The sequence below is a fragment of the Microtus pennsylvanicus genome, chromosome X (assembly GCF_037038515.1).
Source record: "Microtus pennsylvanicus isolate mMicPen1 chromosome X, mMicPen1.hap1, whole genome shotgun sequence".
NCBI lineage: Eukaryota > Metazoa > Chordata > Mammalia > Rodentia > Cricetidae > Microtus > Microtus pennsylvanicus.
This window is the reverse complement of record NC_134601.1, coordinates 56,269,024-56,286,182: the sequence shown is the minus strand read 5'-3', so window position 1 is coordinate 56,286,182 and position 17,159 is coordinate 56,269,024. Positions and strand designations below refer to the sequence as shown.

General features: G+C 40.6%; 1 protein-coding gene across 1 annotated transcript in view; it reads left to right on the top strand.

The window, feature by feature from the left end:
* Il13ra1 (interleukin 13 receptor subunit alpha 1) overlaps positions 1–13,255 on the top strand; it is a 61,103-nt gene extending 47,848 nt beyond the window's left edge. The window contains exon 11 of the mRNA XM_075957616.1: positions 12,619–13,255. Within this exon, the coding sequence (XP_075813731.1) occupies positions 12,619–12,711 (93 nt within the window). The 3' untranslated portion in view covers positions 12,712–13,255. The remainder of the gene's footprint in view (positions 1–12,618) is intronic.
* Positions 13,256–17,159: the final 3,904 nt, after the last annotated feature.

The window sequence follows — 17,159 nt, the reverse complement described above, 5'->3', positions numbered from 1 at the left end:
GATCCCCCTGTTCCTGCCTCCCCCAGAGCTCTGAGGTTACATGTCTCAACAGCCATGGCCATTTTTTTTAAAATAGATGCTGATATTTCAAACTCACATCCTCATGTTTACACAGCAAATGGTCTCACCACCTGCCCCGGGCCAAAATTGGTTATTTTAGCCTACACTTGATCTAAAAGATGAAAGAGTTGATTTAAAATGTCGGATATCTGGCCAAGCATACCAGCTAAGAAATTCTCAGAATACCCTGTCTGTCTCGGGTCACTGGACTCCATCCTCTTTCTGAGGAATGAGATATCTTGTCTAAACACATAGCAGAAAGAGCCTCCTTTGGGAAATTAAGCTAATGGAGGGGCCTTGAACGTTTAGATACCTTTCAAATGTTGATGAGGAAAATATAGATAGGACTAACAGTTAAGATGCACGTTGTCCATCCAGTTTCTCTAGAAAGATAGGCCCTAAGCACATAGAAAGAGACCAGACCCACCCAGCTGTTGGTCTCCCGCAGCCTTTCATGCTGTGGCTGGAGATTTAAGACACTGGAGCACAAGAGTTCGAGATCTCTGTGATAAATGCCTTCGCTGTAATAAGATAATGAAGAACATGTATGAAATAAATATTAATAGCACTGTAGATAGCTTAAATTAGTACTAGCAGGCATAGGGCGGTTCATTTAGAGAAACACTGAAGTGTACTAGATAATAGCCTGACTTCTGGAGTCACCATGTCTGGACTCAGATATCCGCCGTGTCATTTACTGTCTTTTTGACCTTAGGTCGCTGGCTTAGCCTTTCTGTAACTTGGTTTTCCATTTCTAAAGTAGTAGTAGGACTAGCACCTGTCTCCTGTGGATTAAATTCATACAGAGCACAGTAATAATAAAAACTAGTTAACATATTTCACACTTTAGACATGTTTAATTCATGTTAGCAGGGATTAGTGCTTTTGACAGTAATATACATTTATTGTTGACTCTCCTAATAACGGATTGCTCATATTGGCAATAATGTGATTCAGCTAGGGACAGGAAGGAGGGAGGTTGACAGGCTATCAGAGAAGGATTCTGGTAGAGCACTTTAATTTTTAAAAGCAGATCACTTTTGTAGAGGGTGGTAATGCCCAGGCCAGGGTACCACCAGGCAGGTAGGTCCAGCAGTCTACAACAGATATTGCGTAACTTAGGTAAGGTCAGTACAGGTTCCTGGGCCCTGTCTCCAGAAATTCTGGCAGCAAATCAGGAGTGAATCCTATAAATCTGCATATCTAAAAAGAGGCCAGACGTGATTCCTGTCCTGGTAAAGCAACCTGTACAGCATGCTGTTCTTCATTTCAGCAACTACTTCAATAGATGCTGGAAGCAGTTGCTGAGCATCTAGGGTATGTCAGGGAGGGCAGTGAGTGCTTGGCCTTTGTTGCCTTATTGAGTCTTAACCCCCCCCCCCATAGTGTAAGTGCTTGGGATGGTCATTTCTGTCAACCTGATGGAATCTAGGGTCCCCTGGGAGATAGGCCTTTGGACATGCCTGTGGGCATGACCTTGATTATATTAATTGATGTGAGAAGGCTCCTGTTAATTGTGGGTGAGACCATTTCCTGGGCCGTGGATCCTGGACTGTATTGAGTAGAGAAAGCATGCCGAGCGAGTGTTAGCATGCGTTCATCTGCTTTCTGTTTGCAGATGCGAGGCGATCAGCTGCTGCAAGTCCCAATTGCCTTGATTTCTCTGCTCTGATGGACTGTACCTTGTGCTGAAATACCCCTTTCTCCATTAAGTTGCTTATGTCCAGGGTATATCAGAACAGCAAGAAAGCAATTAAGACGGTGCTGTTGGTATAGTTTTTTCCAGATGAGGAAACAGAGACTCAGTGAGGTCTAGGAACTTGGCCATAGTCACACATCTGGTGGGGAGTGAGATTTTAGAGCAAAGGACTTGGGATCATATTACGATTAGCATGCAGTGAGACAGTACCGGGAATGAGGAATGGCATTCTCATCCTAGGGGGCTGCATTTGAGAAAGAGAACCATGCCTGCCATCAAACTGGAAATAGGCCTGCTTTGCAACCATAGATGCCTTCGTTTGTCCAGTGTGCCTTACTTACAATCTTTCCATTTGGAATAGTAGCAGAGTGTGCATTCTCCCATTCACCTGCGCTCTGCCATTTCCAGTTCTACCGTGCTGTCACACATTGGCCTCAAGGCCAAGCCATGGAAAGGCGTTTGAGTTTGCTTCTCTTTTCAGCAGGATGGAGACTACCTAAAATGCCGCAATACAAATGCCCAGTGTCTGTGGGCAAAGGCCAAAGGCATGTGCCAACCAAGCATTGGTGAGCCATGTGGTAGTCTGAATGAAAATGGGCCCTATAGGCTCAAATGTATAAGTAGTCAGCCCCCAGAGGGTGGAACTGTTTGGGAAGGATTATGAGGTATGGCCTTATTGGGGGGGTGTATTGGGTTTTCTAAGCCCACACCAGGCTCTGTTAACTCTCTGCCTTATGTTTGTGGATGAGATATGAGCTCTTAGTTACTGCTCTAGTGCCGCGCCTGCCTACCTGTCTGCTGCTGTGCTCCCCCACATGATGGGAAATGACTCTAATCCTCTGGAACTGTAAGCCTCCTCGAAACTTTCTTCTGTAAGTTGCCTTGGTCATGGTGTCTCTTTGCAGCAATAGGAAAGTAACTAACAAGGTATAAACTGCCTACCTAATGCAGTTCTAAAAAGAAACAATAACTAGTTCTTAACAAGTAGCTAAGAAAGTGGCCTTGTCATGCAGTGCTGGTGGCCCTCAGTACAGGCTGAGTGTCCCTTATCTAAAATGCTTGAGAACAAAAGTATTTTTTCAGGCTTTAGAATATTACATAGATTTTACTATTTGACCTGAAAATTGGAAATCCAAACTTCAAAACTCTTTTTTTTTTTTTGACAGGGTCGGGTCTCAGTATGTGCCTTGACTAGCCTGGAACTCACTAGGTAGACCAGGCTACTCTTGAACTCATATAGATCCATCTGCCCTATCTCCTTAGTGTTAGGATTAAAGGCATATAATACCACACCCAGATAAAATTCTGAAATTTTAAAGCACCTTATCACTGTGCAAACAGCCTCAGATTTTGGCTCATTTCAGAACTTGGGGTTGTTTTTTTGGATCAGGGGTATTTAACCTATGTCCTTTCTTGATAACAATATAATAAACATCTTTGATCATGAAAATCATGCTCTTGGAAATAAACACTCGGGAAATAACCAAACAATGGCACAAGACTGACCCATGTCTTATTTTGTTCTAATATGAAAACTAGAGAACAGTGAGTTACCAACAATTAAGAATTGATTTTATTTTCTAGAACAAAAATATGCTATGAGGAAAATTGTAAGACAATTAGTAGATAAATTGAGTCAACATATGAATAATGACTTATTAAAAATCAACAGATAAATGAGAAGCAAAATTAATGAAAGTAATAGAATTTTCCATGAGCAGATGAAACTGTCTGAATCTCATATATGACTGTCCAAGTGTCAGAAAAATTTGCTAAAGCATCTAAAGTGAACTGGGGGTGTCTCACATCTAAGGACGGTAAAAAGTTAACAGCTTTCAGACCGAATAATAGTTTACTTATAAAAGAAGACTGCTGCCGACAGGCTTTCTATCTACAGCACTTAGAGAATAACATCTTGAATTGATTTTTTTAAAAAGTTAGGTTTCAAAGAATAGTATCTCAAAAAGAAGAAGAAAGAAAACCCCACTTATAAGAGTACAAAACAGATTATAAATATCTAGTAAATCACAATCCCAATTTTTAGAGAACTATTAGATACACATAGAACAATGAGTAGAAGGAATTGGGTCAGAGGAATTATGGGTAGCTGATATTCTGTCTATCTCCCTGAAATTTCCAAATTGCCTATAATAAGCATGCATTACTTTTACAATGAAAGAAACCATGTACAAATCATTAACAAGGAAGAAGGACCATTGTAGTCATCCAGGTCTGGGAGATAATGGAGACTTGGACTTACATGGTAGCAGAGGAGACTGATAATAAGACGCATTGTTAAAGGAATGCCCTCTGACTTGGTGACTCTGTGTGGGTGAGGAAAGGTAGGGAGAATAGAAAATAATTGTGAGTCTTCAGTTCTGGGTGATAGAGTGAATGACGGCAACACTGACGACAAAAAGCAGATCAATTATCTTTCTCAGAGACGGGAAAATTGCGGGGGATTTTTCAATTTTCTGTCTAGAGGATAATATGTTGTTTTTTGTCCCAATGAGTCAGATAATTCTGTAATTTCGTGAGCTGGATATATTGACAAGATGGACCGCTGAAAGCATGGGACATTTTCGCCTATGATGGCTGCAGATCATTAAACAAAACCAGGTCTTTCAAACTACAAGTAGAATAAAATAATGCTGCCTGTGGGCAAAGGTCAGGGAACAATTTTCTGTCTGCTTTTAAGCAGATGAATAATCCACTTTTTAAAAAAGTATTCTCCGTGTGTTGGGAGAGGACGTGCATGTGGCAGCGCACAACTTTGGGGAGTCAGTTATTTCCTGTAGTAGTCTGTAGGTTCTATGGGCTTGAACCCAGGTCTGGGGGCTTGAGTAGCAAGAGCAAGCACCCCCTGAGCCCATCTCATAGGCCCTGTTATCTGCTTTCTTTACACAGAAGTAGTCCTCAGAAAGTGATGTACCTGCACTCGAGAGACAGCCATTCCCTTCTAGAATCCTTTAGTCACAGAATGAGCGTGGTCTTGGATGCTGCTGAGGAGACACAGGATTATGTGCCGAATTCTTGCCTTTAATTACAAATTTGCAAAATCCTAGATGCTCTTCCTAACACCGTCACTTTAGAGATGGGGACTTTGGGGGCCACTGAGAAGTCTCCAGAGGTAGAGAGGTGACTACAAAACTACTTGGACTAGATCCCAGTATCTCAAAAGATGTCACCTCCTAATCTGAAGACAGAAGCCATGTGTTTTTGAAACACCTGTTACTTCCACACCAACGCCATCAGTAATGCTGCTTTAAAAACGCATTTAGATGCGGCCACAAAATAAATCTTCAGCGTAGTTTTCCTTAAGGTTTCTAGTGTTTTGATGCTGTTTTGTTCATCACCATAGTAACAGTTTGGCCACCAGTGTTTCTTCCTGTTGCTTTGCTTTTTGCTTTTTCCATGTGACTAATTGGGCTGCTGGCCACATGCAGGGGTGGGGGAGGGGACTGGAGAGGGAATTGCTTCTCTTCTGCATCTGTATTTCTTGCATCCATTAAAAAAGAAAAAAAAACCACAACATTCTCCCCACACTTCTCAGCAGGCAACTGTGCTGTGCCTCTTACATGCCCAATCACAAAGCCTTTTAAACTTCCAAATATATATATATATATATTCCTTCAGTATATATATATATATATATATATATATATTCCTTCAGTATATATGTTTTCCTTTGCAACTGAGACACCGTCACATCACGGTGATTGAAAGATTAAGAATTCCTAATATGATCTAAGGCTCAGGTCCTGCTTGAATTTTGCCAGTAATCCCAGTTCTTTAGAGACAGATACCATCCAATAAGCCCACCATTAGTGAGGCTGAGAATGACCCCTGTGTTTAAGACGCCAGCAGCATACTCACTCCCTCTGGTTACTCACGTCCTCCCTCCACCCACGACCCGTGCCACTGGAGATACTTTGCTGGGTATCGTGTGGTACCGTGCCAACCCTTCAGCTAATGCTTTTACGCCAGTAGATTGCCTTTTTCAGCCTTAAGGTGTTGTTAAAGGGCAGTTTGCTCCTTTCTCCTTTTGTCCTTTCAGTTCCGTGTATAAATCTGCACCTTTCCGTGAAGCATTGCTTTTTGGTTGTCAGCTAGGCTTTTTGGCTGTTCTGAAATTCAGTTCCTGCTAAAAGGACAGAATGCATGCTTATTTTTTTTTCCCTTTATTGGCTTATAAAATGAGGCGTTGGGTTAATGGCTACCACAAATGGTTTCAAATTAGTCCCTTTCAAGACATGCTTGACAGGGCTCTTAGATGTGGGGTCTCCAATATGTTCTGTCCAGCCTTTTGTTTTTTACTATTCTGAAGAAGACTGGGGCAAGAAATAGGTTGATTTCTGTCCAAAAGACCAGTGCTTTCGCATGGTGCTTAGCTGCGTGAAATTTACTTCACTTTTAGACACTGTGGGGACTAGTGTAATCAAACTTGAAAAAAATGTTAAATTGAGACTTGATTTTCCATAATTCTCCTGAATTTTTTGCTTTACAATATAAAAACCCGTGATGTATTTTTTCTCTTTGGCCACTATTCTATTGTTGATGATGGCCCATTTCTTTTATTTTAAATGACAGATTAAGGATTGAATTGTGGACTGGTAATTTTGGGGGTTTTAAAATTAGGCTGGCAGAAAATTCGTAAGATTGGGTACTAAGGCTTTGTGCTCATTCTTTCTCCTTTATGTGGGCATATTCCATGCTGTGCTGAGAGAAAGGCCATGGTTCTGATAAAGGGTTTAAAAAGGAGTACATAATGTTTTCTCTATTACAAGGGCCCCATGTGCTCTGTATTACAGTTAGCCCCCTTCATCCTCCATGTTTCTTCCCATCTCAATCAACTACACTCCCCGCTTTTCCTATCATTCCCTGTCCTGGATTCGTAAGTTTGGGGGTTGTTTTGTGACCCATTTGAACTAACCAGTGCTATCCGTGTGATCAGTGGATTGGAACTGTTCATTAGAGCATGGTAGGGTCACTGGTGAGTGGCCAATTAAAAGCATTGACACTCCCCTCTCCATGAATCTATCAGTAGGAAATGGTAAGCCGTGGGGGGTAAGAACCCCTGAGTCCTTCCTTCATATATACATGTATGAAACTGTCAAAGAATAAAATTAGTCAATAAAAAAAAAATTAAGAGTGTTGGGACTGGAGAGATGGCTCAAAGGTTAAGAGCACTTGTTGCTCTTGCAGAGAACATGGATTTGGTTCCCAGCAACCACATGGCATAATATCACAACTCTCTGAAACTCCAGTTCCAGGGGATCCCATATTCTGGCTTCTATAGGCAACATATATGCAGGGAAAACAGACACATAAGATAAAATGAGTCTAAAATTTTTTAAAGAGTAATCCAAGTTTTATTTTGGAATAAAAATGTTATTTGTAAAGATTGTCCTTACAGATTGTTTCTGACCTCGTATGAAACAATTAAAGTTTTGTTTGTTTGTGTGTGTGTGTGTGTGTGTGTGTGTGTGTGTGTAAAACAGGATTTCATCCTCAGCCCCAGCTGACCTTTAGCTCCCTAGATAGCCCAGGGTAGCCTAGAATTCCTAGCAATCCTCCTGCCTCACCTCCCTGAGCATTGGGATTATAGGCATGAACCATCACTAGTGGCTTACAAATTGCTTTTTTTTCTTATCCAACATAGCATTTTATATGTATTTATTTTAGGAAGCTTCTACAGTAGTAGGTTATAACCACTTCTAAATGTCTTTAGTGTTAATTTTCCGTCCATGTACTCCTTTCTTTAGCCTGTTTTCCTATCCCCTGCCCGCATTAACCCTTTCTGTCCCATTATTAATTTTGAACCCTTTATACTAGTGCATTCTGTCTCCTTTCCCTTTAACATTGTTTCCCATGGGATTTTAGCAAGTTCCTGCCCTTATGGGTATTCCAAGTGAAACACGCATGTGACGTGTGTCTTTCTGGCACACGGTTACCAATGGTCAAGGATCATTGCAGAGGTGGGGGCAGCAAGAGTGTAAGAGCTGATGATTGGTGATCAAAGGAAAACCTGCCTTCCAGATACAGCAGGCCTGCTGCACACACGAACTCACAGTGAGTTTAAAACAAAACAAAAGCCAAAAGCAACACCGCATGCACACATGCGCACGCGCGCGCGCGCACACACACACACACACACACACACACACACACACACACATGTACGTCCTGCTTTGACTATCTTAAATCTGTTATTCTGGTATAAAATATTGTTAAAGACATCTGACCATATAATATTGTTCCATATTAAAATACTTGAGTTTCCCTCCCGGGATTTTCAAAAATATTTTGCCCACAAAATCCAATAATCTTACCAGATCCATTCTTGATGTTGGCCATTCTGGGTTGATTTTTGTTAGGTACATGTTGAATACCTCTAAAGTAAATATCTAAAGTCCAGAATGCTGGAATAGTTGAACTATTTTAAGGGCCAATATGAGGCCACAAATGGAAAATTCTGCTTCCTAGGACTTTGTTTTATGCACAAAACTTCTATGTGCTATGCAACCTTCTCTTGAGTTATGACTATTTAGTGTATGTGAAGCATGAAAGAATTTTGAGTTAAGACTTGGGTCCCATCTACAATATATCTCCAAATTTTGAAAAACTTTCCCAAGCCCCAAACGCCTTTACTCTTGAGCATTTTGTGTGAGGGATGTCTGACCTAGTCTACGCTTGGCTTTTTGCCTTCCTTCTCCATTTGTTGTGCCCTCTGTGTGATAATTGTCTAAATCCCCATCTCAGGTGCTAGTTCTCTGAAGACATCATCTAACGATCTGTTGTGTTTACTCGTCCATGGTCCCCTAGCTTAGTCTTCATTTCTGAAATGAAATTATTATTTTCCTTTATTTCTAATTCTTTACTGAGTTTTCTCATTTAATTTCTGAATTTTTCTCATCTAATTTTCTGAATCCTGTTCTGAATATTTTTACATTCCTTCGTGGGATTTATAATATCTCATTCTGTGTAAATTTTTCTTCATCAAGTTTTCAAATATTAGGGTATAGTTTTCATGGACATATTTCTGGCGACTTTTACTTCTGTGGAGATATTATTCTGTTGTTCATTTTTATGTGAATTTGGTTTCCTAAACTTTAAAAAAGAGAGAGAGGCTTTACTCGGGTCTGCCTTACTAATTTCATGATTATACAGCCCTCTCTTCTATGGCTTTGAGAAGTTTTGAAAATTATAAAAAATGACTTTGGAAGGTCCTGCCTTCCCATCTGCCTCCTTTTATTTCTCTTTAGTGGTGAGAATCAGTCTCTCTAGGTAGTCCTGCAACTTCCTCTGTAATCCCGGCTTCCCTTGAACTTGTAGTTATCCTTCTGCCTCTGCTTCCCAAGTGCTGGGATTCCAGGCATGTGCCAATATACCTGGCCGTTTCTCTTTATAACTTCTTCCTCCATCTCTCCTTCCCTCATCTCCATCTCCACATTTATCTGGATTTTCTTTCTTTTTTATCCAGTTCTTTTTCCTGCCATGCAAATCCTTTGGAGTCTATTCCCCCTAGTTTCTCTTCAGAGTGCAGCTTCATCCTGCAAGGGAGACTCGGTTTAGAGAGCTTGTGTCTTGGACTTTTTGTGATTTAGCAGACCCTTGAAATGTTCGGAAATTCGCCTCTTGGATACATGTGGATTCTTTCTGTGTACTCTTCCACATAACCATCACTTTTTCGTCCCCATAAACACTTATTTGGGGTATTATTTGTTTGCTTTACTAATAACGCTGTTTGCCTTTCTTATTTTTTTAATGATTGCATTTGTATAGAGAGACAAATACCATACCATGCTGCCACAAACTACTTTCCTGCCTTCATGTCTCTGCAAATTACAAACCATGAGCCAAATCCTGCTGGCTGCCACTTGTTTTTGTATACCCCTTAATCTAAAAATAGATTTTTGGATCTCTCTTGCTCTCTTTCTTTTAATACTATTGATGGAACTTTGCACATGCTATACTACTGACCTGCTCCTCAAGTAGCTTTTAGTTTAGAAATGTGCAGATTTGAAGTGACAAATTTTTATCCAAGGAGCTCGTGTGGCTTGAATAAGTTATGTGTATCCATGCGTGAAACTGCTTTTGGAAGTTAAAGTATTTGAACACTGCTACTGGTAAATCTAGAAATTTGTATACCCTAGTTTTAATATAGACTTCCTGTGAATATAATTATTTTGAATTCTCATGCTTAAGTAATATGGATGTTTTGTTTAGCAACATATGTTACAAATTCTGATAAAATCATTTGTATTTAGATAATCACCATAAATACAATAAAAGGCAACAATGGCTAACAAGCCAAAGGATGATTATTTAATATATAAAGCTAGAGAAATTTTTTTCTGCAGTAAAACTAGCTCTCAAAAATGATATTTTGTGTGCAGAAAGTCTATACCATGGGAAACTTATAAAGTTGCTTCCCTGTGTATTTAGTTGACTTTGTGTTTTATGCTTGGGGCTTTATTGGTGAAGTCTATGAGGGAGTGTTTAGCTTTGTTTTTTCAAATGCTTAGCCAGTTGGCATAGTGCCATTTATTGAGTAAACCGTTGTTTTAAGGCTATCTTAACTTTTTGGATTGTTTTTCTTAGAAGTCTGAACATTTCACATTTTTTTAAACTATAGAATTTTTCAAGTTCAATTTACAAATAACAAATGTATCCTTTTAAAGTGTTCCCTTAGAAGAATTTTAGCAAGGAGATGCAATTTTGTGGTCTCCACTCCAGTAGAAATATAGAATATTTCTGTCATTTCCTTATGTGTCCCTTTGGAGTCAGCTCCAGCCCTCACTTGAGACCAGTCGTTCTCAAATTGTGGATCTCAGCCCCTTTGGGAGTCAAACAACCCTTTCACAGGGGTCCCATATCAAATATCCTGCATATTAGATATTTACATTATGATTCATAACAGTAGCAGAATTAAAGTTGTGAAGTAGCAAAGAAAAATATTCGGGGGTCACTACAACATGAGGAACTGTACTAAAGGGTTGAAGCATGACCAAAGTTGGAAACCACGGGTCATGTCCCTTGCAACCACTGATCTGTTTTCCGTTCCCAGAATCTTTCTTTTTCCATAGTGTCAAACAAATGGAATCCTAAGATACATAGATTTCTGAGTCTGGCTTCTTTCACTTAGTAATGATGTAGTAAGAAAATATTCATATCATTGCATATGCCAACAACAGTTTACTTCTCTGTATTGCTAAGAAATACTCCATAGTTTATTTAACGTTGTCTTGTATAAGGACATCAGGACTACACATCGTTGGGTTGTTAGGGGTTAAGGTGCTGTGAATGTAAATAAAGTCTCTGTATGGACGTGTTTTCCTTTCTTCTGGGTAAATACACAGGAGCAGGACTTTAGGGTCCTATGCTAAGTGTATGCTCAGAGTTACACAATTACAAGGCTGTTTCACAGAGTGACCACTAGTTTACATTCCCTCCAAAAATACGTGACCAATCAGATTCCTCAGCATCCTCGGCAGCACTTCACTTACCAATATCTTTAACTTTCACAACTCTGTCAGGTATGCTAGCGTTAAATATTTTATTTAGGAAAAAATGGCTATTTTAAACAGCATCTCCCAGTTTTTAGCTCCATACACTACCATTACTACTACTGCTCCTATTTCCTGAGTGCCGCAGCCCGCCACAGCTAAACAGGCTGCTCTTGTTTCTGTCTCTCTGACTTCCCCATCTTCCCGCAAGCTCAATGAACGGTAGAGCACCAAGGAGAAAGGGAGCCCAGTCCCAAGCCTGTGCAGGGAGTGGTGTGGCTTTATTTCTGCAAAGGGTTCTTGTTTTATTCATAAAGTATTTCACTCTCTGCAACAATTTAAAGCTTACAGAATGAAAACATCTATAGGCAATACAAAAACACGTGATTCTCTTTCAATAAAAACTTGATTTCCTCACACAGGCAGTTAGCTAGGCTCGTCTGTGCCTCATACTTTGCCTATACTTTTCTCTGGCAGCTTTTTTTTACAGATGACAGAACTGAGTTTAGAGTTCATTCTTTGGGGCTGGAGAGATGGCTCAGTGGTTAAGAGCATTGCCTGCTCTTCCAAAGGTCCTGAGTTCAATTCCCAGCAACCACATGATGGCTCACAACCATCTGTAATGGGGTCTGGTGCCCTCTTCTGGCCTGCAGGCATACACACAGACAGACTATTGTATACATAATAAATAAATAAATAAATAGAGTTCATCCCTTCCCCAGACTGCCAAAGATGGCCAAAGGACCAGAATGTTGGCATTTTACTATGAAAATATGCTTGGATCCCATTCAGGAGAAGCTCTGTATAATGAATCCATTACACATAATGTCTAACAAATCGGTCCGTCTGGCAAATGATGTTAAATAAAGGGTTAGTATAAAGATTTTCACATCTGCTAGGACTCAGACTTTCAAGATATCCAGGGTCTTGTTAACTAGACGGTAATTAACTTTTGGGAGCCTGTGATGTTTCTGGAGCAGCGGTCCAATGTGAGTGGTAAGAAAATAAAATCTCAAGTACGACAGTTGGAAAAGTGGGCCACCTTTTAGTTTATTTCTCAAAGACTGTTTCTAGTTCTGCAAATATCTCAATTTGTTTATCTCTTCAGACAGCCACTAAACGCTATGTAACAATCCCATGTTTTTCCTGTCTTTGATGTTCATTCTTGATTGTTTGGCTCCATTAATTGTCCCACTCGATGAGTATTCTTAGATCAGAAGACCCAAAGCAGGAAAGCATTGCTCTTACTCTTCTTGTGCGTACAAACTTAAAAGTAAGCGCTGACTCCCAGTGCCCGGGGAGAGAATGTGGCTGTGAAGTCACCGGGCGTGTTCTTGTTCTTCCTTGCAGCACTGGAAGAAGTATGACATCTACGAGAAGCAATCCAAAGAGGAAACGGATTCTGTAGTGCTGATCGAAAACCTGAAGAAAGCAGCTCAGTGATGGGGAGAACTGACTTCTGGTCTTCTATCAATGTGACCCTGTGAAGATCCACTGCACGCTCCATCTGTTACCCGAGGGCTTGTTAAATAGAAATCGAAACTACTGGACCCTTGAAGCGCAGGCAGCTCCTAAGAGAGCCATGGCTTTTTCATGTCAGTTTTGCACCGAAAAACCCAAACTAATGGAGCTCTTCAAGACGAGAGCAGAGCCTTTCTTGTTCTCGTTGACTCTTAAAAGCAGATGTCCTTTGCCAAGTGTCCAAACTAGGATGACAAAGAAAAGGGGACAATGAGCATGGATTCATCTTATCAGGAGTCATGATGACTTCCTTAAAGAATCTCTGCTTGCTCTGTATTCTTTGTGTGGATTAACACCACGAAATTTTACTTGTGAGGAAACTCACTTGGGGTGTGTATGCTAGTGCTGAACTTGATTCCCAGAGAACATATAACAAACAAAACTGATACAATCTGCTGCCTATTGTTCGGGAACCTACTGAGTAATGTTTGTGGCGATTAAACTGTGCTATCATTATCCACTTCAATAGCATATCCCTCTGCCTTGAATTTCCCAGAAGTCATCGTGGCCACGGTGATGACATGTAGAAAAAAACGCAGAGGCAACTTCTCCACCAAGGCTGTTTATGTCCTTGCAGGATTTTGTGGGATAGTGGAGGCAGAATGACCTAGTATTAGAGTTGAAGTCAGGGAGTCTGGAAATATGTCTGCCCCCCGTCACTTCTGCTACTCAAATCAAGTATGGACTATGTATCTAGCTTGTACTTGTATCTAGTGTGAGGGATGGGACCCCACTCCTGGGTTTATATAATTTTGGGACTCCTTATTTCTTAGTACTTTCTTTATCTTCAGATAGCCAGCCATTTCCCAGACTTTTGAACTTCTCATCGTCTATGCTTAGTCCCTGCTATGCCTACTCCCGCATTCTATTTCGTATAGCCTTTCGACTTTTAGTGAAAGTGAGGGTACAGATTTGCTTAGACTATCTAGTGGAGCAGGGAATAATTTGCATCTCAGGTAAAAGATGAGTATTCTGAACAACAACGACTAATTCATACAGGTTTTGTTACTTCCCTGTGAGTCTGCAATTAGTTGAGGGTTTCGAGCAATTGGTGTTTCTTTGTGTATTTTCTAATAGAGATAATGTCTTTTCTTCGCTTAGAATTTAGGCTCTATTTGCTTGAGGGGGTAAAGATTAGTGTCTGTTTTTCTTTGTTTGTAAGACAGGCCTTAGGATGGCTATTTTCCATGCTGCAAATGGTTCTGTCCACTCAAATGGTCTGTGTTTTATTGAGAGGGAGCCAAGTGGGGCTCCAACTATGTACTAGATTTTTGCATATGTTGGGTTTCCATTCTGACCCATTCCCTCGATATATGCATATGTGTATCCCCTATTCTGCCTGCTTCCCGTAAATTCAAAACAGTGAGAGGTACCCCACTTCTCTTCTCATACCTACAGATCACTAGCAAGGACTGAAGAACTTCATATCACAAATTCTTCAGGCATTTCCCAGTTCGTATCAATCAAATGATGCTTCTTGCATCTCTTGTCCTTAAGCAGGGAAGATAAGAGACCCCTGATCTCCACAGGCCGGGACAAAGGGGAGTCTTGCTTCCGTAGGAGTAGTGGCAGTAGAGGAGCACTGTGCCCTCACATTTTAGGAAATGAGGGTGAGTGATGTGACTCATGGGTGTCATCTCCCGGTGCTTTTATTTTGGGTGTCAGATTGCTGCTGGGCTACAGGCATCGGAGGTCTCCGAGTTTCTCCTACTGTCCACTAGAATGAAGACCTAGCTTCCTGTAGAAGAGTGAAACCACTCCTTCCCCAGGATTTCATAGTTCTGGGAAGGAAAGCACCTAAATGCCTTGCACAGGGCCACTTTTCCTGCTGGCCTATGTGGATGGTGATGAAGACGGTGCTTTGAAATGCCCCGAGAGCACCCATTCTGATAGTCATGCAGCCTGGGAACAAGGACATCTTATTTTGCTTCCAACCTCCTCTTTAAGCAGTTCAGTAGCAGAGGGGAAAGGCGATAGTAAATGATAGGAATACCTTTGTTTTAATGAACAAGAGCAATCTCCAGGACTTGGGAACTCTTCATAAGTACATTGCTTATTGGAAACTTGTAGGTTCATATATTATTTTGACTAAGGTATATGGATTGTTTTCACCTACATATATAAGTAAACCCAGTGTAAGGAGAACAATTTCTTTTCTTCCATTCAGATAACCTTTTTCTGAATCTGGGCACTGAAGGGATACATGAAATAATGTTAATGTTTTTGGTAATGTCTTCAACTAGGAGTCTTTCTGTTTAACTTCTTATAAGAAAGTAAAATAAATATTGTTTTTTTTGTATGTCACCTAAATGCTTTCTTTTGACCTTGTTTTTGGGAGCGTGTTGTTGGGAGTGGATGGTAGAGAAAATGACATTTGAAACAATAAACATTATACCATTAATTCCAAGGCAGCTATTTCGTCTTAACAAACATTTGTTACAAGTTTCCCTGTTGTCTGGTTGTGTCAGTTTTCTGAAGAGGACACACATGTAAAATTAGTTTTATGTTAGGGCAGCCTTTCCAGGCGTCAGCTTAAAAGACGGAAGTATTTGATAAATTGTGACGGCAAAGATGAATAGTGGTCCAGCAAGATGACTCACCAGGTAAAGATGCTTGCTGCCAAGTCTAATGACCTGAGTGTGATTCCCCGAGCCCCACATGGTAGAAGGAGAGAGCCAACTCCCTCAAGTTATTCTATTACCTCCACACATACAGTGCCTACACGTACAGCTGTATGCGTGCACTCATACACAAATAAAAAGCTATCTAAAAAAAATTAATGGAAACCGATCTGGTCTTTTGCAATATTAAGCAGGAAACAGAACACAGTGGACTTATTGTCATCCTAGATGTAATGTGCACATGATATTATACACAGCTATCATTGCCTTTGTCATAGAAGACCTCTAGTTATGTTATGAATATTTGCTTATATATGAGACCAAGAAAACTGTTTTTCAGTAGCTGACCTCTAAAGATCTATCTAGCCGCTTAGTTATAAGCTTCATAGTTTCTTTTTTAAACTTTTATTTGTATTGTGATGTACGTGTGTGTGTGTGTGTGTGTGTGTGTGTACATGCTTATGTATGTCTGCATGCTTAGGGCAGGGGTGTACGTGTGTGTACATGTATCTGGAGACCAGAAGTCAAGTGCTGGGAGTCTTTCTCTACTGCCCTCCTCCTTTGTTGTTAGGTCTCATTGAATCTAGAACTCACCAACTGGGCAAGACTAACTAGTCAATGGGCTGCAGAGATCCTCCTGTCTCTGCCTTCACATTGCTGGGGTTTGGAGGCATGGGGCACCACCCTTCCTAGCTTTCTAACATGACGGCTGGCGATTTGGAGTTGAGATTGTAAATCTATATGAGATCCATGGAAATCATAAATTCCTGTAGCCACAAGCATGCTCACCTCATCTCGGAGAGAGAGAAGCCAGAATGACCTATGCATGTTTGCTTTTCAGCTTGTTTGCCATCTCATCGCGACCATGAACTGCTCTTTGAACAGTGCACGGTCGTGCTTATGTGAATTGTGAATTGTGTTACTAGGCTTTTGGTTTCGTTTTGCTTTGTTTGGTGATTTTATTTTTTTCTTTTATTGGGGGTGGTGGTTTTTTTTATGAGATTAGATCTTGTTATATTACCCAGGGTGGCTTGGGCTTATTACAAAGCCCAGCCTTGTCTAGAGCTCACAATCCTCCTACCTCAGCCTCCATATCGCTGGAATTATGGACATGCACTACCACGTCAGACTCACTAGAAAGTATTAGCACCTTGAGAGGGAAACACGGAAACAAACACTTTTATTTTGCCTGGAAAGACAACTCGGCATGTAAAATAAAGGTGCCTGTAGACTTGAAGACCTGAGTTCTCTTCCCAGAGCCCAATCAAAGGTGGGAGGAGAAAACTGGCTCCATAACATTGTTCTCTGACTGCCACACATCTTGTAGTGTGCATGTCCATATCCACATTCTACACATGTGCCCGTGTGCATGCACACTCACCCCACCCAATGATATTTTGTTTTCTTTTGTTTTTTCGAGACAGGGGTTCTCTGTGTAGTTTTGGTGTCTGTCCTGGAACTAGCTCTCGTAGACCAGGCTGGCGTCGGACTCACAGTAATTCATCTACCTACCTCTGCCTCCTGAGTGCTGGAATTAAAGGCGTGGACCACCACTGCCCAGCAAGAATAATAAAAATTTAAAAACCCTTTTATTTCAGAAATGTTTTTCTTCCACACTTATGGTTAGGCAAAACAATCTTAACATATCTGTGTGTGTAAAGATATATATATATCAACTAAAATCTTGGAATGCTTTTGGTTTCACTAAGGGAGAAATTTCATTGATATTGATACACTATTTGTTTTTTT